Source organism: Lepeophtheirus salmonis, chromosome 12, assembly GCF_016086655.4.
Source record: "Lepeophtheirus salmonis chromosome 12, UVic_Lsal_1.4, whole genome shotgun sequence".
Classification (NCBI taxonomy): Eukaryota; Metazoa; Arthropoda; class Copepoda; order Siphonostomatoida; family Caligidae; genus Lepeophtheirus; species Lepeophtheirus salmonis.
The window spans coordinates 10,073,758-10,099,445 of NC_052142.2; the positions used below are offsets into that span (position 1 = coordinate 10,073,758).

A 25,688-nucleotide genomic window follows, 5' to 3' on the forward strand; every position below is an offset into this window, starting at 1 on the left:
AGTAATCTTAATTAGAAACAAATTCAAATTAATAAGGGTCTTTATCATCGAATCAATATCGGTATTGGATATATTTTTAATAAAATTTCAAGTGTGAAATTTTTAATATAGATTATATTTCATTATTATTTACTAAAACTATTACAATGAATACATCAATTTGTAAATAATTTCTCTTTCAATTTTGTGTCAAATGACTCCATTTATATATTAAGAATTCAGAATAGATCATTATCATAGATAATTATAATATAAAAATGTATATTATAGGCTCTTTAACATAATAATACTTAAACAAAAATAATTTATACTCCTCCTTTTTTAATAAAAAAATTTACTTTTTGCTCCGCCTGTAGCTTTCCTCATAAAACTTTCTGTCTATTAGGTTATTTTACTTATACGCAAATATTTAGTTTATTGAATTAAGTTAGAGGGGAAGATTCAAAGAAGTAAATAAAAGACTATAATTAAATATAAATATTTTTATTCAATTATAACACATTTAATAAACAAATGAGTATTATGGACTATTCATATTTAAATCAAAGTAATTTTGAATCAATGGATGGAAATACAGGATTTTATGGCGATTTATCCATGATGAATACACATGGAAGTAATAATCAATATGGAAGATATCAAGCTGCTGCAGCCGCAGCTGCAGCAGTTGCAATACGTTATAGTCCATCAACAAATGAATGTACATCAAATGGAGCAGTAAACGAAAGTTCAAGAGATAGACCAATGTTTACTTCCATGAATTTAAATGGTTAGTATTGTTTTACATGATATCAAATATCTTTCTTACTATTAAGATTTGTTAATAAGATCTTATTTGTTTGTTCGGCATGGTTTAAATGAGCTAATATTTTTACTGACATAGTAAACATTTTCCAAAATTTCGTATCAGTGTTTATAATAGCCGAAATTGTTATAATATTATTCATAGATAAAACTTCAAGAAAATTTATATAATAACTCTGTTCAATGCAAAGGTGCAAAAAACTAATAGTTACTATTGTTTTATATTTGATTAAATAAGGAAAAAGTCATCCAAAGTGTTAATGCATAAAAAATATGAAAAAAATTAAATTGGAAATATGCGAAACTTTACATTGAACTACTAAACCAAGTATTTGAAAGAAAATATTTCAGATCATTTATCTTATTAAAATATAAGAATTCCTCCTAATAATTTTTAATTTTGACTAATAAAGTTTTTATGCGTCTGATTTTATTGTTTCTTTTATAATTAATTTCTTAATCTAATTTTGTTCTTCATGATTAATTTTCAAATTTATTAAATTAAAACCTAGAACTATATTTATGGGTTAAAGAATTAATACTCTTATAAAATCGTTTAGTTAAGAAAAACTCTTTTTTATAAAAAAAAGTTTATTTAAATGAGAGAGATAAGATGTTTGAGACAAAATAAAATGTAATATCGCTCCTTGACCAAAATGAGTGAAACAACCTTGTTCACTTTAGCCATGACAATTTTTTAGTTTATATACTTCTTATCTTTGTATGTTTTTCAAAAAAAAATCTATATTTGTGTGATTTATATATCTTTTTTAAATGGAGGATTGACATAAGTTCTATGTTTATCTTTTATTCAAAAATGTAGTTATAGGATACAACTTTTTAAGTTACAATTCTTAAAAATAGTAATATAAAACTCAATTTAATTACTGATTAATACTCTGGTATTTAAAGTAGAATCAATAGCGATTTTGAAATGAAAGGGGGAGCCTTGGGAGCTTACGCTCCTCCTCCAAAATAAATTCCATTACATAAATATATTTAAGTATAACAATATTAAATATTTTTTAATAAAATACATTTTAAATAGTCTCCCTGTCCATTTAAACAATGAAACATAGAGTACCAAGACATATTAAAGTAGTTAAAATAATAAAAATCTCATATATTAAAAATAAATATGTACTCTTCTGATAACAAATAAAATGAGCTATTTTACCCTAATATTTTGTTCAATCTTGGAATTTATTTAAACAAATAACATACTTTTTTCTTGATTTATATTTTAAAATTTTATCTCACTCATTTTTTAAATTATACAACTACTGCTTTCTCATTTTTGATTGACTCCTCCCATAGGCGGAGTTAGATATTTGTGTGAAGATGGGTAGAGCTAAAGATACTCTAAGGAATAAAAAGTTCAACAAGACAGTTGAATTAATAATGAAACAAAAAAGCTAGTACTTCAATGAAGTTAATCCCTTCCTGCACCTTCGATCACAAATAAAATAACATGGATAAGGGGTGGTATCCTTGTAGAGTGTGCAATGAAATGTTATGTTCATTTACAAACAAAAAAAATATAGCACAGTAAAACTTATAAAACATATCCAGTGATGTAAATCGGGTAAATGAGTTTTCTTTCCTTAGTAGTTGTCATTATTATTTAATTTCTTTCCTAATAAATTGAATTATATTCAAAATAGGATTGAACATTCCTATGCGTTCATAAAAGACGGAGCACAATCCCGAGGATTTGTTGCGGAGTTATAATTGTAAGTCCTTGTTGGATTAAGAAAAGAATTGATTATGGACATTGGGGTAATTTTAGCGAATGTCCTTGTTTATATCTTTCTTCCCTTGTCCTTTTTCACAGCTGACTGTAGCTGATCTATTGAAACATCAGGAGTATTATTCTTTCTTTCTTCCAAAACATTTTTCAAATTGTCAGGGTTACCATGTTGATTATCGGTTACTTTTTTTTGACATGCCCATTGAACACATTTTTTATCAAATTGATGCTGATATTTTTTTCTTTTCCATTGATCTACAATCCTTAATATGGCTTTAAAGATGTAATTTCCCTATATAACCGTATGATAATCTTCCTCCTGTTTTTAAAATATTAACCTTTAGTTCAAAGCTTTAAAAACAATGTTACGAAATGCGCCTGTTAGCTTAAGTAGATACCCTGTCTTATTGATATATTATTCCCATTCAATATATCTATTTTTGTTATAATAGAGTTGAAGGCACTTTATTAATTTCTGTCAATTCCCTCATGACATATGTAACTTTTGCTTCCATTCATAGAATTCACCTTGTTAATTCAGTTAAAAAGGTGAATTCAACGTGGATACCTTGTTAGTTATAGAGTAATATTCTACCATACTCAACATTCCTAGCATACCAAAGAGTGTCTGTAATACCACTATTCGTACAAATATTGATCACGTGATCTTAATTTATCTACTTGGTTTATAACTTTTTTCAGTCTATTTTTATATAATAGCTCTTTTTAGGACCTTTTGATAAAACTCCTCCTTTTTCACTAACTTATTACTTCTGCTAATGAAGTTTTGGCATCTGTTTGTTTGTTTGTCACCAGGATAACGGCAAAAGTTACAGATTAATTTTGATCTCACTTTGTACGAAGATTATTTATGGTCACAGTTAGAAGCCATTAAATTCTTAGAGGTTAATGTAGTACAAAACTTTAAAAATACATAATCAACAATAATTTTGGAAGATATTGAGGTACAGACCTCAAATTGATGTCATTATGTAATTTTAATATGAACACTTCATATAGCAAAAAGTTCAAGGTCAAAATTAATTGTCAAAGTCACACAGAGGGTCAAAAGCACATAATCGACCATCACTTTTGGCAAAGTTGAGATACAGAACTGAAATTTGCTCTTTGTAGAACACAATACATATATGTACATATACATATTATGTTATCAATGCAATATATATTAAGTTTCAATAAATTCGACATGTTCAATATTGCATATTTTTTATTTAACGGAATAATAATCCTACTTAATTTTAAGAAAATGAACATAGGCAGAGATTTGCACTCTATCTTGCGATCATTCTGGTTGTATTTTCTTTTGATTTTTCTCCCTTCACGCAAAAGAAAATTACAAGTGTATGGATATTAAAAGTAGAGAAAAGGTTTGGAAGAAATTGAAACTGCTCCGATTTCATCTACACCTTCTAGCTTTTTCTAATTTATTGACTTTTTTCATTTTGCTTTGCTTGAAGGCTAAGAAATCAAGAGAAAATACAATAAATTAGTGAAAATGAGAGGTTTTGTTAAAATTTTCTCAAAAATAGTAATAGAAGGATAGAAAAGAAGAACATTTGCGTGCGGTTCTTTCAAGTACGAACACAAGTGAAACCTTTAAAAACGATTTAGGTACAGCAAAAGATTTTAACCAGACTTTGTGATCCCTTGGAACAGAGATTTCAACGCACATTTTTGAGTGGTTGATATGAATGAAATTTTTTTCCCAAACATTCGAGGCTATCATATAAAATCCTTGATTTAGACGGTTTTTGTACGTATTGTCAAGAACGAAAGGTGAAAAACTTAATTTATACTACATAGGTAATAAAAAATTTATCGTCTATAACTGTAAACAAAGCAAATGGATGAATATAAAAAATAAATTTTTAGCTGAAAAATAGTTTCCATCCAGTTGAGGAAATGATATTAATTGTATTTAAAAAAAAAAAAAAAACTGGGTGTCTTTTAACTTGTGATCAAAGAGAAATAAATACATAGAGACGACCAATGGATGTTGTAGATTAAAATTTTCAGTCTGCAGTAATAAACATCAACCATGACAAAGGGTAGACATAAATATATATTAGTAACTTGAGATAATAGTGCCACAACCTATGATTTGTTATTAAAATACACGGTGGTCTAGAGTCGGGGACAGAACGCGAAAGCCACTTCAAGTTAAAATTGTTTTATATACTTTCTGTACATATGGATTTCACCAAAAAATTCCTAGGTCAGATTGAGTAAATGTAATACAATAATGTTTACTTATACTTAATCAGTGCAACTCCATCTAACCAATTAAAAGAACATAAAAAAAAGAAAAAAAAAAGTTTTTTTAGTTATATATTTTGAATAAATTGCTTTAACTAAAGAACTCCCTCACTGAGCAAATTAATCTCTTTTATAAAGGTATTAATGTATATTATTTTATTTGTGGGTACAGAGGGTATTATAATTTCATTGTCAGCTAAAGAAAAGAAATTGATTGGTTAACTTTTTATTATTCTATCAGAGGTAAACGTAATATCTCTGGTTGAAATTACCAGTTATTAGTGTAAGAAAAAAAACAAGTGTGACGTTATATTATAACCTTTTTGTCAGCTAATACATTTACTCAATCATTCGTAAATCACGTCACTTGATGTATTTATTGCTTTATCAGAGGCGTTAGCAGTATAACATTTGGAGGGGGGCTCTTTTGTTGCTGGAATTAGAAAAAAAAACTAAATTTTTTGCTGTCCTGCAAAAAAAAACTTTAAAATATTTTTTTTCCCACCCTATCTTCGCGTAAACTTTTTTTCTCCTCAGCCAAAAATTTTTCTAGTCAAAAGCAAAAATTAATTTTGAGGGGGTACTACAGCCCCTCCATCCCCCAACCCCACCCACCGCTGAACCATCTGTTAATACTTATAATATTTCCTTCCAAACAAATTTATAAATTATGATTAGCTCCAAGGCTAAATAAAAATTACAGAACGACGTGGCTCAATAGAATTTGAAAAAAATTTCAAATCCCTTGATGACTCTACGATACTTGAATGTCATTGATTTCTTTAATATCTCATGTAACTTGGATACACCCACCACTGATTACTCTTCTCTTTGAATGATCATATTCTTTCCATTCAATTGGCTGAAATCAGTAGTGGCTCGTGTATATATTTTCTAAGGGTGCCTTTACTAACATAAAATAACATTATATACATATTAAATTGTGTCATTATTATTTTTTAACTGAAACTTTTTAGTTCTTAAAAAAAATGCCCTAAGATTTAAAAATTACCTTCTAAATTTATATCAAATAATATATAACTACATGCATTTAAACTTAACTTTTGCTCAAATAAAGGAAAGATTTTGTGCGCAATTTTTTTTTTTAAAGTTTATTTTTTACGAATGAAGATATAATGAGAGTAAACATGATCAAACCCCTCAGTAACCATTTCACACGTATTTAACTGTATATAGGGACTGTTTCAAGTACAATACGAGTTATCAATATATGCACGACAATAGAATTGCCACAAATTAAACTTATTAGGATGTTAAACGATAATTATGACTGAAAAAATATGAAAAATATAAGCTGAATGTAAAGTATATATCACAAGAAAGCGATGCCACAGAGTAATTTGAATTTTTCAAATAAAATTCTAATTTCTCTCAATGTTTACTTTGATGGAATAGAGGGAACCTTAGTGGCTATTCTTGTACATCAAACAGTCTCTGTTATGGTGTGTCAATTTTTTTCTTTATAGTTCATAATTGGCTTAATATTGTCAACTGCCATATAATCCTATATGAAAAGGTATTGGAAGTGTTATATTTAATGGATGTACCAATTTATTTATTTAGTATTTAATAATAATGTAGTACAGCGTATTGTAAAAAATGATAAGCTACAAATAAAAAGTATGCGGGCTTCTCGTTTATGAAAATGTTGAACATGCCGAGAGAAATAATAATAAGGAAGTTATGGATAAATGTTTTTTTTGCATATTACTTTGCCAAACCTTGATCCCTCTTTTCTGGAACAAAATGTATCATGAATACAAAGAAAAATTTCCCAGCAATTATATGTTTTTACATAAACTATGATTAAATCTGCACACTTCTTCATTAATTCATACTTAGTAAGTCTTCCACTTCCATTTGCTGTGTAGAACATAGAAAATATAGATTGAATGTTTTTTGAATCTTTATTTAATTTTCAGGGGATAATTTTTCTACATGTTTCATATAAATTTTTTACAAATAAAACAAACTATATTTATGGTGATGCAAATAGGCTTCCTACCTCTATTACATATTTTTAAGGAATTCAGCATTAAAGATTTCTAGGGTTTTGATGGATAAGTTAATTTATCCTACCTTTTTTATAGACTTTATCAACTTCTCTTTGAGATTCGATTGAAAACTATTTAAACATCATATATTCTCCGTTTTTTCATACCTTGTTTCACATCCCAGGGTAATACATCTATATAGCATTCTCATAAAAAGTTAAATAAATTTTAAGAGTGAAACAAATCTTCAATTTAATATATTATCTTAATTGTTAATAGTACAATTAAAGATTAAGTAAATTAAATTATTGAAAATATAGGAAAGGAATGTTATGACAATTAATGTACAGTAGATGGAAAAATATATTTTCTTGTTCCTTTTCTTCCCTTGTGTAATTTACGAAAACATATACACATTTTTATCGCATTTCTCAACTTTTTCTCCACCGAAAAAAAAAGAAAAAATAATTTACAAATTCCAGAAAAATCTACCAATCTTCATCGTTTTTGAATATTTAAATTTAGAAAAAAATGCATGTAACGAAATATCAGTATATTAAATATATATATATTTAAATATTTCTCTTTTATTACCTAAGGAACTCGAGGGAAAGAGAAGACAAAAAATTAACAAAAACTTAAATATAAGATAAATAAATACGCTTCTTATCTACCAATTTCCCTGACTATATGTTGTTTTTCATGATTAACGGCTTCAAATTTTTAGCTTCTAATAAAACAGTTACCAATGATTCGTTTATTATTATGTTAAATTATGAATTTAATTAAAATTTAATATTTAAAAATAAATTCAAAGTAAAAAAACAACATAATTTATTATTTAAATAATAAATAATTAAATAAACTATTTGAAATAACATCCCAATAATATTATTAGGAAACAATAAATAAAATACATTAAAACAATAATTATAATTAAATGAGATCAAAGATCAAGTTGGTTGGAGTCCAATTCGCTTGTTTATTGGACATTGATCCACAATTTCCTTGTTATTATGTCTTTCTACAAGTTATACATTTTCATGAACAAGAAAGCTAGATACTTTTTATTCGAGGTTTGTATATACTTAATCTGTGAAAGTAATCTCACCATTTAAGTTAACATAAAAAAAACTTATTCAACTAACTTCTAAATGGTTTGTATTTGTTTGAATTTTTTTTTGCAGTACCTTCCCCTGCGTTCTATATGTTAATGATTTATACTAATATTGTAAGAGTGATTTTCATCATTGTGGAACGTGTCAAAGTCCCGGACAACCCTGTGATATCTAAATCTCATTGATTGCTAATAGAAACTCCTGTAACTTGGATACATTCAAAAATGATTATTACTCTATCTTTGAATATTCAGAGTATTAGTCCACTCAAGATATCTTGAGGGCGCTCCCGCTCAGTTGATGATTTTTTTAACACACTCTTGCTCCCGCTCATTTTTTAAAGGAATGAACACGCTCCCGCTCAATTAAAAATGGGTAGCACTCATTTCTTCGCTCGTACAGGAGTATTTGAATTTAACAACTCTTTATGATTGCTTTTAATTTACGGAAATTTATATAATCGTATACAAGTATTATTTATTCCAAAAATGAAGAGGAATAAGGTACAAGAATCAATAAAACTTAAATATCTAAAATTTTATTTAAAAATTAAAAAAAATCAATTTCATCTTTTAAACTCTTACATATATCCTTAAAAAATTGTCACCTTTAGAAAATACTATCTCAATGGTAAGTGAGGACAGCACTGTATAAATCAGGAGGTAACATTTGTGCTTGATTAGATCTAACACCAATTCTGCCAAATATTCAAATATCTTTGAAAAACAATTATTAAATTGATGGAATTGACATTATCACAACGAAATAAGATAATATTAAATCCTAATGGGTAGTACAGTGTGTCTCGAGGCAAGTTCAAGTGTTCCGTACGAATTGTGACAAATCATATTTTTAAGTTTATCTCATATGATGCGGAAATTAATTAATATATAACTACATGCATTTAAACCTATATTGTACTTAAATAAAGGAAATTGGTTATTTGACTTTTTTAAAAGTATTAATTCTTTCGAAAGAATATATGAGAATAAACATGATCAACAGACTCAGTTATCATTTTCACCACCTACAATTAGCTTGTATGCACACATTTAGTAATTTATTTACTTTTGTAAAGATCCTAGTTCTTCGAGACAGTAATGTTCCAATAGGCTAACAAGCAATTTAGCTGTTTAAAAGAGGATTCCTGCCTCAATAATTTTGGATTTTCTTAGAGAAGGAGACGAAGCAGAGTTGACATTAGGAGAAAATAACCCTTGAACTTCAATGAAGAAGCAGTGGATGGTGGATAAGAACTCTCTTTGTTCCTCACTGGATCTTTCAGTGGTATTATGGAACTCCATAGTTCTTATATGTAGAAGTATACGATGATTCCATAGTTAATCTGGATGAATTTATGTATTCTTGAGCATAGAGGCAATGATTCAAGAAGTCACAGACCTTGATGTGAAGCGCATTTGCACAATGAAGGATTCCTCCATTAGAGGAGATGAGATCCAGAGAATGAGACACAAAGAAGCGAGATCCTTCAATAAGAAGTTGAAGGGAGGATCAGAAGACGTATTTAATATCAAATGATAAAAAAAAAAAGAATTCCTATGAACGGAAAGGATGGGTGGATGCAGATGCATATATCTGAATACTTCGTTACATCGGAGTAATTCTAGCAAATGTTCTTGGTCATTTCATTTTCTCCTTCCTCTCTTGTCACAGCTAATCTTAGCTGATCTAATGTAACGTCATGACCATTATACTTTATCTCTTACAAAAGATTCTTCAAAATTTCAGGGTTACCAAGTTGATTTTCGGTTTTTTTTAAACATGCCCAATTTACACATGATTTTCATCAATAGTGATAAGTATTATATCAGTCTAAAATAATTCTGCCTTTTTTTCGCTTTGTCACTTCCCCTTATTTTTATCGTTACTTTGTGGTGTTCAGTGTTTTAGTCGAATACACATGAATGTACATTTGACTAAAACACTGAACATCACAAAGTAACGATTTCTTTAATTTAACTTTTCAATGGTGTCTTACATACACCATAATTATCATATTCTTGTCCTTAGATCTCTACTGAACAGAAAAGTTCTATAAATCTAGTTCTTACATGTATTTAAAAGTATATTTCTCCTAAAATGACCATTATAAGCCTCTATTGTCCAAATTTCCCAAATCTTCGAGTGTATTTGTACTACATATTGGTTTAATTGAAGCATATAATTTCAGGATTGTAAACATTCTGCTGTTTTGTCGTTCCGTTCATTTTTTTTTTTTTTTTTTTTGGGGGGTAGCGTTCATCGTTTATCCACTACTTTCGTTCCGTTCAGAGTTCCAATCATAAGGCAGTGCCAGGCTTGTGCAGTATACACACACTAGCGCGCTCGTTATATGAGGTAGTACATTTTTTTAGGTATAAAAAAGTCGGATACTTCAAATGAGATTGTTCAATTAGATAGAATGTAGAAAAACAAGAACACCTTCATGTATGTTTGGGGCGCCAAAGCTTTTTTTTATATCTAAAATGTCTGTGTCAATCATAAAAAAATTGTTCCCTTGAAATAAATATGTAAATTGTCTTCTGAGAATATTCCAAGGTTAATAGAATTACAATGATATACCATAACGCTTTTGCCACTAATGTTAGACTTCCACCACGTTTTTTAATAGTGACGTCAAAGAAATACTAGTACTATTAATCGTGTAATTCATAAGTGGTTAATATTCTGTTGTTATTATCTAGAACGTCAAAATCTGTCTGTCTTGTCCAGCAGTTGGTACGGTACATCAAATTGAAAATTCTAGCAAGCTTGATTACATTATGGTCGAACCTAGAGAATATTCAAAATTTGTTGTTTCTATTTCAACAATTCAACAATTTCAATTTGTTCAGAACAAACAATTTGAACAGCTATCTGCTAATATCTAATGAACATTTTTTTTGTTCTTTCCTTTATGAATATGAAGGAAAAATTGGTATGATGAATTTTGATTGAGATTTATTCATTTTTTTGCGTACAAACTTGTTCGTAAATTGATACCTACATGTCATTAATACATGGCAACAGGAAAACCTTATTTGTGAGAATGAAATAAATTATTTTTCCCATGAGACTGGTAAAAATGTTGATTTACAAGTCATTCATTCATAGTTGAAATTAGATAATGCGGGATTGACAATCTAGACTCACAAAAAAACTAAGCAGTGTCTTGGTTCTACTGCATCGGATCCAATTCTAATGGTTGAAGATACTTACTTTAATGCAATCAATTGTTATCCGCGCCGCTACTCATACTGATTATACGACACATAATCAAGTTGGGTTGTTATTTGTTTCATTTCAAATTGATTTTGATAATTTATTATAACTATAAGTTCAACTTTACTTCCCAATATTTATTTATTTCATTGTATTTAGATATGACTCCTATTAATTTTCTTCAATTGGAATAACTCATGATCACATTGATCACTCAATGTAGAGTAATTAATCTATAAATTAACATGTTAGAATAAACATATGAAGTAAATTTATAATTTCTTTTTTAAATATATAATTATTATTTTTATTTAAAATTATATCATGGATTACTCAACATTAGTATGTAATAATTCATAATTGTATTTATTATATATATTGATACCTAATGGTAAATCAGCTCATGGATTTTAATTTCATTATTTTTTGGAGGGATTTTTTCTAGATTGAACAGACGTTTCTCTTTTTTCCTTTTTTGCTAAAAAAGGGATATTTATATATTTTCCAAGAATTTTGTTTTAAATTTTTATACCCAAAATTCTATTTTATGGGCCAAATTATGGAAATAAAACTGTTGCTATCAATTTTGAAATGATATAAATATTTTAAATTAAATAAAAAATTCATATTTAAAAAAAATATTTTTTATATTAAAATCGATAGTAGCAATATTTGTCTTTTCATTATAGGAAGAGCACATAACATAATTATCGATTGTATTAAGGTGATTATAAGGGTTTTAGTACTATTTCTTAATTTTTTGGGCTATACTCCAAAACGAGGAACACAATTTGCACAATAATTAGATTTATTAGATCTTATGATTCTTTTGATTGCAAACTAATTTTTTTTTTGAGTAAATAAAAAATGGAACATTCGACATCAAATATTGATTTCCTAAAATAGGCAAATCAATTTTCTTGAAACCATCAAAATGGTTAAATATAGACAAAGGATTATTGAAGAGCTGTCAATTTTTTTTGGGAATTATTTCGCCTCTTAAAATCAATTTTTTTTTATAATCGTGATATTATGTATAAATGATATCCTTAGTATTAATTGTATGTATATATACAAATTCACATATCTGTTTTTAGAAAAATAGCAGGCAACACCATATAGCCCTTCTTGGCAGCTGCTATGCTTTGTATTGACCTTTCATGAGAGCTTTGCCCGAGGCATGCTCTTTTAAATCCAAAGTGGATTTGGTGCAACCGGTCAATTGTAACATCTACGCCAACAAGGAACTCTGGGCACCACCTTTGCTTCACAAATCACTTTTTTGAATTTTTTTGCTCCTATTTTTTACTTCCACGTGCTCCAAGTAAGGGGGAATCAATAACTGTAATTTAAAAAAAATCTTGTTTTATGGTAACTGTAAATTCTAAAAATTAGGGGGCATGACCCCACCTCCTAGTTGCAAAGCGTTTGTTTTATGTTTCCCAGATAGCTGGTAATATAACAATATATTGATACTAATTTCCTATGCTGTTAATCCAATAACTAAAAATGTGTGCTATTCCACTGAGTCATCCTTAAATGACAAACGTATTGATTAGATATCTGTTCACCCTTATCCCTTAAATATTTCAAATTCCAAGATTGTTATTCTGCAATGTCTCTTTTATTATTAAACTTCGGCATAGTTTACAATACAACTCAAGCCTTCAAATATCGATAGGGCAATATCCAACTGACCATAGTATACTCTTATTATTCGTTCTTTAATATTAAAAATTGTTAATAAAGAAAGGAAAAAAGCTAAGATATTATATTATAGACTTAAATAACTTCAAGCATTTTGGGCACTGTTTCTTCCGAATTACATAACAAACCAAGTAAGTTCATGTGATATCGCAGAAAGCTGTTGAGGAAATAAAATTAAAAATTGAAACTCATAATAACACAATTGAACGTTTAAAAAAGCAAATTTTTCAGAAACCAAATGAGATAAAGAAAATTATTTCAGTAAGAAAAGTTTACTGAATCACAGGATGTAGGAAATCTTTTTCAAAATGTTGTCAGTGGAACATGACCGAATTTTCCCTAATGTAAAAAAGGCAAATTTACGAGACTATATCTAATACATAAAAAAAAATAGAATGACGTTGTTTAATATGTAGGTACCTCCGAAATTAGACAATATTTCCAAGACTAAGAATACGTATAAATCATCATCATCAAATAAGTAATCTAGAAATTAAATTTTGGTCTCGAAAGACAAGAAAAATAACAAAATATGGTATCTTTGCATTTTTGTAGTGAGCAAAAAAATATTCACGTTCAAAGTCATAATTTTATTTAATTATGAAATACCTGGCAAGTGTAAATTTCGTAAGAGAGATGGGAATAAGGAAATAAATATTATTTTTGCTTCTTCTTCGTTTCAGTATCTACATAGCCGGGGTCAATGGACAATGAAATTATAATCTATTGATAAATTACATCTATCAATTCAATTTCTAAAATACAAGATTATACCTTTGTGATATGAATTATAATTTACTTTTTAAATAAACTACTGATAAGTCCAACGGGATTGTAAAAATTATATATTCAGGGGAGTCCTCGGAGCAAATACTTTTTCTTTTTCTCTCTCTTTGTTTTTACCTCTTTTCTTCTTCCCTCTTTCTTTGTTTTTACCTCTTTTCTTCTTCCCTCTCTCTTTGTTTTTACCTCTTTTCTTCTTCTCTCTCTTTGTGTCCAACTCCTGTAGCTAGACATACGAATATGTATGGATTTTTATTATCAATCAATTCAAAAATGAGTTTTATCCTTGAAATATTGTCGTGGCCTTATCTAAAATTGACTACAATATTGGTCATTTTTGGGGAGGCTCTTTAAAAAAAATTAAAGTTCATACTTTCAGCTATCCAATGATATACTTTTAAACTTCTTGACAATATTCGTCTTGAAGCTATGACCCTCTGAACAAAAATCACTTGTTTTCCACTTTAAACTAAGATAGTTTGAGTTATAAGTATGATGCAGACATTTAAAAAAAAGGTTTTAGAATTTTTTAACACTCAGCTTTAAAATATATCTTCACAATTTATCCCTATCTTCAACACCGAGGGTTTAAAACAGTTTTGAACCTTAAAAATAGCTAAAAATTATTAAAAATGTATGACCTTTTTCTGAAGGCCACGAGGTTTTGAGAAAAAAAATAAGGCCATATTTGAAATCAAAAGATCAAACTCTATTAAATGAAGAATATACTATTTTTTCTGTTGAACAGTGTTATCAAGGATACCTTAACAGATAAACACTAAAACCGACTCTAACCATAGTTATTATCCTTATCCCTTACCAGTTTTGTGTTTCGGATCCGTGTAAACTTATTTGCATAGGGCCCTGAAATAGTGAACGGCAGCCTTTGGTCAATACAGTATACGAGAGTGGGGCTATAAGGCTGTGACTTTTTGAATGAGACACAATTTGGTTTTTTTTTTGACAAGAAATCATTTTCTTTGCAAAATTTGAGCTCTATACATTTAGTGCAATGTTTCTGCAATTTTTTTTATCCCTTCCATAAAATTAGATTTATCAAGTTCCCCAAAATAGACAATTGTTTATGAGATGATTTTATCATTGGAGTCAAATTTATTTCCGTCTTATGTTTGAAAAGAAGAAATAGCATCTTTGGAATAAACCCAGAAAAGAGGTTGGATGAGGGAAAAATTTGTTAGCCCATTCCTGAAATTTTGTCATTAAGACTTCACATATGCAAAAGCCTTTTTTCTCTTGCAAATAAGGTCAGTTTTTTTAAATAGACATTAAATAGGTCCAATAAGTTGGCACTGTTTATAGTCTCTGGTGGGTTGTTATGAATCCACGTTAACTATAAAGTGTTAAATATGTGACAAATAAAATTTACGACACCACATTTGGTTAGCCTAGTCTATATAAAGAATAGGATGATGCTTTATAGTAGGTAGGTCCCTCCGAAATTGGACAACCTTCTAAAGGATGGAGGGCACAAAAAAATTGTTATCATCATAAAAGTAATCTAAGCTATTAATGAAATTAAATTAAAATACAATTTAGCTTGAGAATTCGGCTCCAATTGCATTAACCTCTAAAAAAATAAAAAATATTGTGAATTCCTTTGTCGAAGTTTAATCCCATCAATATTGGGCAAATATAAATACATATTTAATAATGATAGATACAGCTCTAAAAAAATTATTATAAATATATCATTAATAATATACTCTGATGTAATTATCGAATTTGTTTGATTGCAGTACGTATGATTAGAGCAAACTCTAAGGGAAGGTTTTTATGTCCTCAAAATTTTTAGATACCATACATTATGCCAATACTTGCTCGTAAATCCATAAGTCTTATGCAGTATGGATAATCCATGATGTCGGCGTTATATTATAATTGATAACGGAGAATTGTGATTAGCACTTCTTCCATTGGAACTGATGTCGTGTTTGTGTATTCATCTTTTATTTTAATATATGTGTATTATATTGATCAGTTTATATTATATTGTCATTTTTCCCAATATACCACTTTTCCTTTTTTTTCCCCTTGCCATTCTTTCTTTGACATACTGTCCTTGACATGTTCCCCTAAAATCGATAATAGCTATTGGAATGTCAAATATAACATTTTAGGGGAGATTAATAATTTTTAATAATAATATCAGACTAGATAAACATTGACAAAGTCTAAAAAAAAAGGGTAAATGTATTGAAATTCCCTTTCATAAGACAAATAAAAACCAAAGTAATAGATCTGCCCAATAGAATGTCACCAAAGAAAAAATACAATTTATTGAATAAAAAAGTAAAACTGATTTGTATAATTTTGGTTTTTCATCAATTATTTTTATTCTACGTTAGATCGTTGGGATGAGAAAATATCCAACTAAAAAGAAGAATTTTAGAATTCTTGATTGTAAAAATTTTTATTTTTTGTTTTTAAATGTATAGCAAAATTATGATAAACATTTTTGAATATAATTATAGCAGGGATCCTATTTTTTTAGGTTAGTGAGCACGCCTACAAATTGCTATCTGATTTTTTTGTTTCATTCTATAAGATACTTGGTATTTGCAATAAATAATCAACACTACTGAAATGAAACGGAGCCAAGTACTAGTTGAGATGTTCTTTTCTTTCTTTCCTTAAAATTAGCTTTTCGTAAAGTCGTAACCCTAATTGCAATATTCTCCTAATGCTATAATAAACGTTTGAAATTTTTCCCGTGACCTAGAACATAAACAGACTTCTCGCCTATCTAATTATATAACAGACAACTGATGTGAAAAAAAGTCTTAAAACCAAAAGTACTACATGTATCGTCCCTTCCTTGCATTCTACAAAAATCCCATCCATACTGATTACAATTGAGAAATAAATACACACAAGGTACGCAAAGGATTTAGGCATATACATTTATTGACAAAAGGGGTATTTTTAAGGGATGCCGCCAAATGTTATTTTTCCCCTTGTATTAAAAGATCAAGAATTTGATATTGATAAAATTTCCACAATCCCAACTAGGGAAATAATATTCAACTCTGACTGACATTTGAGGTGTTATAAAAAATCATCCAAATCGAGAAAAGTAGCTCACTGAGCAACACACTCGGAATAAATTATTTTCTTCAATTTTAAGAGTAAGTATGTTACAAAATGCCGACTTATGGTACAAAAAAACTTGCAACAGGCGTACGCGGAAGTCTCAAAGTGTTTAGAGGATCCCCATAGAAGTTCTGGATTTTCCTTAGTTAAATGGGGGAATAAATTTTGCTTCAAAACTTATGACGTAATAAATTCTTAATCTCTCACTCAGTCTAAAAAAAATTTCAATACGTAGTTGCTTTGATTAATTGTAACATTCACTGGAAAATAAATCACCTCAAGATAGCCTTCATATTCACGGATTGGGTGTTATAGATAGAACCCAAGGTATAATGGACGTTTATTTATTATTTATTTACTATCTTTTAACGTTTCCAACCCAACTGTCAATGCGAAGTACATAAATTTCAACCCGATATTAGCACTTTAAATCTTTATTACTGCGCACTATGACATAAGTTATCTTATTTTATTTTTTTCAATTGCAGGTATTTAAAAGTAACATCGTTTGCACAATATTTTAGTCTGTAATTCAGGAAAGTTTCATCCAATTTTTTTATGCTTAAGAAAGTTGTGTTGTTTTATTGAAGTATCATATTAGATCACAGATTTTGTTGTAGGCTATTAAATAAACAATAGGAAAGAAAGTCATGATATTCTGCAGATAAATTGGTCATAACTCCCTTAATATTGAGGTTAGAGATATGATTTTGCCAGTTTTTTTCTACACTGCTATCGGATAAGTCCAAGACATACATACATTAAAGAAAAATGATGGTATTCCGAAAACATTGCTTCGGCAAAGATGTTTATTTCTTTTGGAAAGCCAGATGAGCCCTGTATGTTCATCCTCTCCACACTGAATACTATGTTGCTACCGTGTTCTGAAGAAGTAGAACCCTCTCACTTCTTCATTGCAAATAAAACCTCTTCAAAAGTTACTTTTTTTATCAAACATATGCTAACTGATATACAAATAACTTTGTTTTCTGCCCTTGGATATGCCCGCCACAAGAGTCATTAAGTTATATAACTTATGGTTGTTGTTTTTATGATATAAAATTGTGAATATTTTCAATTTTTGTATTGTAGCTACCATGGCTGCGGAGTGACCACATAAAATGCCTGAAATTGATCAAAATCTATCTATTGCTAATACATTCATAAGTTTCAGAAAATAATTTATGTATTTGTAATCTAGGAACAACAATACACAGTTCATCGCACTGCAATGTTACAATTTACTCTGATTACATTGACTATTCACAAATATAATTAATGAACTAAGACGGCTAGTGGGAATATTCTACCCAATATAATAATTTAGACTTGAGATGTTTTGGGGAATTGTGATTGTATGGACTATAGAGGACGTTTAAAATTTGTGAAGTAAACTTATAAACTATGTACATAATAAGTTTCATAAATTAATAGTACATAAGACCAATAATTTATATCCATTAAGAAAATAACCATACGAATACTCAATATAGGCCTTTTGTAACAGCATTTTGGACCTCAGGCTGAAACCACATTTATTAATGTCATTGAAGCTATAGAACACAAATATGACCATTAAAAATTTCAACGGATATCGGTTTGGCCTTTAATGCCTTAAAAAAAATCAAGTTGTTAGGGTATAACTACGATTCAGGTCCATATTTCGACATGAAAGAAATATATATATAAATATAAATAACAGCAACTCTAAATTGATATAAACATTTTAGTATTAAAAAAATTAATTATTCATGACTTTATCTTGATTACAGTTAATAAAAAATGTATGTAACCACCAAAAAACGAGTCGTATAAAGTACAATGTTATCTGTGAGATCAATGTTTCTATAAGCTCCAATGAAGGATTGCACTTTTAGATTCTAATAGAACTTTCACGATGAGTACCATAATACTTTCCACTGCATTTTTTCATCAAAACATCTATTATACGTTTTCTATCCCAGTGTAGTGTGAAATAATCTACCAGATTTCCTTGAAGTCAGTCTTGTAACTTTTGCACAATTTTATTCTTTTTTGTCTTGTAGTGGATACTGATATAACGAAGTCATCAAGATCTTCATCTCTTGTCTTCAGCATTGAAGACACCATGGCTGCACTTTGGTTGTCAGAGAGATTGAAGAGAGCATTGAAGTTTGGTTGTCACTCTCTGACAACCGATCTTCAATGCTAGAAATATCTTTACTGGTAAAAACTGGTAGTGAATATTTGAGAGTATTATACATAGTTTCGATGAACATGCAGGTGTTGTATCAGTGTATTCTTAACACTCACAAGTACTAGAGGCTTGACAGTTCTCTATGTCTTCATCAGTTGAAATTTTTCCAACTTCTGATAACATTTTACCATTTTTGGAAGCTTTTCTCTAACTCTATGCGTGTGATAATCTATTATAGTTGATAGTGTGCTTGTCATTTAAATATATATTGATGTCTTCCCATTATACACGCTTATTAAGAGCAAGATTTAAAAAAAAAAAAAACACAATTTATTATATGATGTCATCCTTTTCAGGCATAAAAAATATGTATGTTTCTGCAAAAAAAAAAAGTTAAAGTTTTCATTAGTATTTATTTGTATACTTCCATATTCAAGAAAATTTTATAAGCTTTCATTTGGTACTAATCTCAACACCATAGTATAACTTCTGAGTAGCTCGAGCAGCTAAAATGAAAAAAGAGACATAACACCTCAAACTTTGCAGTATCTTTGAAAACATCAACAATAAAGCTAATTGTTTCTTGAGGCAAGCATATCCACGGTCCAAATATATGTTATTTGTTGACCTTTTTTGTTTATACCTTGGTGAATGGGAGCAATATTAATTTGTATATATTTGATAAAACAGTCAAACTTGAAGAGATTTAAAACCACATCATTGACTTTGTATACAAATATCTGCTCACCCTATTTGTGACCAGTGTAGCATGTGAGAGAAGTTTTTCGTCCAAGAAATTTAAAAAAAAATCAAAAAATAAATTTTTTAGCAGAACGTTGATGTTTTTAGGATCATGGCTACATAATCCGATATCTTAAAAATATTGGATAATAACAAAATAATAGATGGTATTGTATCGAAAAGATGAGTGAGGTAATCATATGTGTATGTTTATTTACATTGTTTTTTATATGTAATTTACCTACTCACCAAACTTAATACAACTAAATTATTTGTTATTGCAGACACCGAATTATAAAAAATTATTATAGTTATGTTTATAAACTATACTGGTTTTTTTTCTTCTTAATTAAGACTGTAATGAGATTAAATGTCTGAGATTACTTCCACAAGTAAAACCCCGGGAAAATGTACAAATATAACGTAGCTACAGAATAGTAAAACGATGGGTAGGAAACTAGAGTAAGCAGAAGTACTAGCCAAATTTGCAGCTGTTCTCATGACCTTTTTGTGTTTTTTCACAGACCTGAAGTTGTGTACCGTTAAATTGAAATTTATCTACTCTTAGATATGCTGTATAATTATTGGTTATAGTTAAAAATGATATTAAATACAGTTGTTTAATTCAAATTACAGACAACATATTTTGAAGGCTCGTTGCTTTCCTAAACTGCACAGGATGTGAGCTACCTGTCAGAAGCTCTCTGGCCACTACCATCTCCCTGTTTGTCAACTCAGAAAAAAAAGGCTCCTTTTATAAAAAATTACAAACTTCCCCTATGTTTCATGTTTCTAGAACTCTTAAAAACTTTCTTATGTATACTTATAATATTTTTGTCAATAACCAAATATAAAATAATTATTTAAAAATTCAAAGCACCAACAGGGTTATCATACAAAATGTATACACCAACTAATAATGACGGCAGTATATCAGAAAAGCGGAAACAGCGAAGGATTCGAACAACATTTACATCAGTACAATTAAAAGAATTAGAGCGCTCTTTTCAAGAGACACATTATCCAGACATATATACCAGGGAGGAAATAGCAATGAAAATTGATCTGACCGAAGCTCGAGTTCAGGTAACATTTGTATTTATCAGAATTATTAATCATTTTAACATTTTTAAGGTTTGGTTTCAAAATAGAAGAGCAAAATTTCGTAAGAGTGAGCGGGTCATTCAGCAAAAAAATTCTTCAGGATCAACATCCTCATCGTCTTCGTCTAATTCATCAACTATTACAAACAATAATGTATTCAGCGAAAAAGAAGAAAGTTGTACATCTTCTTCTCCTGTTCCATCCCTTGATGAAGAAGATCAAAAATGCCCGAGTATAAAATCAGAACCAGGTTTTTCAGGAAAACTTACGCATGAAATAAAAACAGTTAATTTACACAACCAGCAACAATTAACACAAATCCAATCTCAACAACAACTTACGTTACACAATGACAGAGACCCGGAAGATGGTTGAACATTAATAAGATAAAGAAGGAAAAGTTATTTCTTTTATTTTCTTTATTTATAGATCATTTATCTTCCTGCTGGACTCCCAACACTAGCCAAAGTTTCAAATACCATGTCAACCAATCAAATAACTCTCCTATAATAGATCAAACGGCTCATACGCAACATTATTATTACCCACATCATTATCCAACACAAATTAATTCAAATCACCAACCACAAACACCACCCCAATCTCCTCCGTTGACACCAATTTGTACATCTCCGTCTTCTGTTGCACCAGCTGCATCATCGACTCTCACAGCACTTCTAGCTGGAGCATCGGCTGTTGCCGTAGCAGCTCATCATCATCATGGATATAATATTTTTACTGATTCAAAAGCAACAATGCAAATTTTTTAAAAGCAAAATACACTATTAAAATAAAACCTATTTATTATATATGTATATATATATAAATATATATATTTATTCATTTATACATTCATAAGGATAAAGTTCAAAATTAACAAAGGCTATAATATTTGTTTCTTCTGTAAGAATAAATTAAGTATTATGGGAATAACCATCTGTATATTAAGTTAATATTAATATAATCTAGTCAGAGGTTTTCAAAGAATTGGATACTCCTTCCATCTTCTGAAAAAAATCCAAAGCTGTGCAAGCTAACACAAATAATTTGCAGTTTTCTTAATGAATAAAAATATATAAACGATTATTCGAACCAGGAAAAACGGAGAAGCCAATGAAGAGTTTGAAAACAACTAATCTAAATCTTTAATTTGTAAATTCATAAAAAAAAGGCAAATAAAATTTTTTTTAGTTCAAGAACAATTTTTTTTCCTTATATTTAATTTATATAGATAAATAAATATTATTGTAAGCAATACTAATTCTTAATAAATATAAATGTTTCCATTACACTTATATTTTATATTTTGAATTTGTAATATTTTAAATCGAGTCATTTTACACAAATTTGAAAAATAAATCATTCTCCAATTGATGTATTCAATTTAATATTTTTATTAAATAATCATGAAATATAATCTATATTCAAATGTCATTCTTTAAATTTTATTAAAAACATATCCAAAACCAACATTTGATTTTTTTTCAAATTATTTATTAGTTTCGACCAGCGGCAACCTAAAAAACCCATAAATACGAATATTATTATTTTTGAAATAATGTAATAGTGCAAAGAAAAAACTTAACGTAATAAAATAAAAACCAAATATAAATAATATGTATATATGTCATACAAAAAACGAATTAACTAAAAATCGCTTAAGGTCAGCCTCACTTCCCTGGCGAAAGTATGAATTTATAGAATTCCAAAGACTAGTCGATCTCTAATCAAAACTATATTTTAAAATGCCTATATTTGGTTTTGGGAGGTAGATGGTTTTGTGGGCAGACGTAGTCTTTATTTAGTATCCAGGGTGGGAGAGATAGGTTTATCTTTTTATTTCAAATTCGTTGGTATGTAATAACATCCTTAATAGCAAGTCTATGACACAGAGTGATGAGGCCAAGTGTTTTAATTTTGCATTGATAGTTTTCATTATCTCCAAATGAAGGAAAATCTTGCATCTTTTACGAGGACTTAATCAGATAGTTTCTGGAAGGATTCAAGATCTCAGATCCTTACGTTAATATAGGGAGGACATAAAGTTTTAGCATTAATTTTGAAACTTCTGTTAATAAATCCCACGTTTCGATTCCAACTCTTCAAAGCACCCGTCTCTTCTGTTAATTTTTCTATAGGATCAATAACTATGATGACTGCATTTCCAATGTCCTTCTTCATTTTGCAAAGGTCTATTTCACTTCTGCATTGCAAGGAAAATCTTGAGGGCGTACCATAGACTGTTATTTCCTTGAGTATCCATCTTGAATAATACAACATCCCCAAGATACGTTATAACTAAGGGTGATAATTTTGGTAAGAATAGAAAAGCGTGCGAGGAGAAGAGAAGAAATACTTATGGCATCATTGATTAAATAATATACATCTTCTTCTATCAATCAAGAAAGTCATCATTCCCGCCTTTATTATTCAATATTAATATAATATTAGATGGTGATAGTCGATAGAGAACTGAATAAAATGCCTAAAATAACTTCGCCTTCTGTCTGGATTTCTGAAAATGGAGGCCTAGGAATTGTGGAATTACTTACCAGATGAGAAACAGATGGTTTGTCGGATTTGTCGAAATAAATGTGCCTTTGGTCTCCTATCTAGAATTACACGCCACTCATTATTCTCATCTCATATCAAGAGAATGGATATTCATCTAAAAAATCAAGTTAATGATGAATACATCAAGTCAGACTTTAACTCTGATCTCACAAAGATGCTTATTGCATGTAATATAACCTTATCAATTGCTAATCATCTATGTTCAAAAATTTTATGGAGAATAACACGGGTAAACCTATCCCTTCCCGAGGAGCCATCATTAAATTAATGGAGGATGTTTGTAATGATGTGATTTATAGAAATACATATAAAAATGTTTTGAGTCGTCCACACCAAATGACGATCAAGTTATCAGTAAAAAGTATAAAATATTTACTAATTTCGAAATGAAACTCTGAATTTTGTACTATCTAACAGTAAGTATTCAATCTTTTTTTAAATCTAACCCTAAAATATTATTCTATTTTAGCTAAACATATCAAGAATTATGATACACAACTCATTAAATAGTAAAAACAACTGCTTAAATGGTCACAACAACGGGGGTAGTAGTTTTGGATGGTTCGCAACTAGTTTGTCTGAGACTAGTTTCTTCACTTAAAGACTTGGGTATGATCATTAGGTTTTCGAATATTACATAGTCAATAAATATTACTTTTTTATCACTGAAAGATTAGCTATGGTTGATAAGCTCCAAGAAATGGTGTTCAGAAAACTCATAAAAGGCAAAAACAACTGCTTAAATGGTCACAACAACGGGGGTAGTTGCATTGGGTGTAGCATTATAATTACCAATTGTGTATATATGTTGTTATATAAGCATAAATAGCGGAGGAAAAAATCTTTTTTGATGCTCTTAATAAGGAGTAATATCGCCGGACATTACTATATAATTAGCTTTTGCTCTAAATCTTTACAATGTCATGTTAAAAAACTACAATAAGTCAAGAATGGTTGCCTGAATTGTCTTATCAGTTAAATTTGACTGCATGGATTAACTTTTCTTTTTTAGATAAATATGAAATAAATGAAAGTGGGATTCTAAAAGCTGTTCTTACTAAGATTGGAAGAAGATATGGATTGAAATCTAACATTATTTTATGATTTACTTTATTATTAATAATTATTAAAATCTCATCCGTAGAAATATATCTATCCTGTGCACAATTGTATATGCAACTTGCACATAAGGAAAAAAGGTGATGGTCTTTTTGATTAAACTCCACGTCTGGCTTGTATTTTGCAACCTCAAGTTATGACATATTGAACTGAATTCTGATGTTAGAACAAGAAGATATTATTTGGATCAATCTATTATTTCAATATTCTGTATTTATAATTTATTGTTATTATTAGTTATATGATTCTAATTGTTTAATTTTGTATATTTAACTTAAATGTATGATGGTTTATTTTTTAGTATGTAGATTGTATTTAATTTAAGCCTTCTATTTTAAATTTGGAACTTCAAATATATTTCGAAATACTCTTATTTTGTCGTTTTATTAGTTATTTTTCTGAGAATATGGTTCACAATAAATTACTATTTCATGGAGTGTGACGTTTCCAAATCTACTGTAACGGATAAAAATCGTCTTAGTCAATTATACGTAGTATATCTTTATTAAATATTTGGCTAATAAATACTTTCGTTACACCCTCAAAAATCATAATAAAGCAGGCAACTGATAAATACTGATGTGATTATCACTGATAATCACATCAGTATTTTAAACAATGATACCATGTGTCTTTCTCCCCCCTGTCTCCTCGCACGCGTTTTTCTCTACAATATTATCAACTATAGTTATAACTCTTTCTTATTTCTAGGTTCAGGAATTATCATAAGTGACTCCAGTCTATCTGGATCTGGTTTTATCATCCAATTTTCTCTCTGACACCTTAATAGCTTTTTTAGTAGAATATTCGCATTTATTCTCATTTATTGCTAATTCATCCCTATTTACATTTCATATAAAAGTTTCTAGATTTTTATCGTGCTCATTTTCATCTTTTCCATCTTCTTTTACTGATAGTGACGTCATCAATATGTGTATAAGTCTTTTTGATATTACCTTCGGCTATAACCAAACGCTGAAAAATAGAGACTCCATTAGTTGACCCAAGTGGTATACGACGAAATAGTTATAATCGGCCACAGGCTTCAAAGTCCGAATATTCTCTTTCACTGTCTTCAATCCCAACCTGATGATAAACACTTTTAAGATCCAACGTTGTGAAAATTTTGTTGACGGCCACATTACAACAATACCTCTTTCATGTGTGGGAGGAGATATGTAAATTTA

The 25,688-nt window shown here is 29.0% G+C and overlaps 1 protein-coding gene across 2 annotated transcripts; it reads left to right on the forward strand.

The window, feature by feature from the left end:
- Window positions 1-272: 272 nt before the first annotated feature.
- On the forward strand, window positions 273-24,874 carry LOC121126904 (uncharacterized). 2 transcript variants are annotated; one of them, XM_040722264.2, is made up of 6 exons: window positions 282-769; window positions 20,582-20,790; window positions 20,839-21,178; window positions 21,238-23,798; window positions 23,852-23,991; window positions 24,055-24,874. In XM_040722264.2, exons 1-4 carry the CDS (start codon window positions 514-516, stop codon window positions 21,576-21,578), a joined length of 1,146 nt encoding a protein of 381 aa, XP_040578198.1. In that variant the 5' UTR covers window positions 282-513; the 3' UTR covers window positions 21,579-23,798; window positions 23,852-23,991; window positions 24,055-24,874. The 2 variants fall into 2 exon arrangements, with proteins under 2 accessions (XP_071748122.1, XP_040578198.1); XM_071892021.1 differs by having other exon boundaries at window positions 273-769; window positions 20,582-21,178.
- Window positions 24,875-25,688: the final 814 nt, after the last annotated feature.

Coding starts and splice junctions, on each gene's coding strand:
- LOC121126904 (XM_071892021.1), top strand. CDS start 514: ATGAGTATTATGGACTATTCATATTTAAATCAAAGTAATTTTGAATCA. Junction 770..20,581: donor TACTTCCATGAATTTAAATG/GTTAGTATTGTT, acceptor AAAAATTCAAAG/CACCAACAGGGTTATCATAC. Junction 21,179..21,237: donor TGACAGAGACCCGGAAGATG/GTTGAACATTAA, acceptor CTTTATTTATAG/ATCATTTATCTTCCTGCTGG.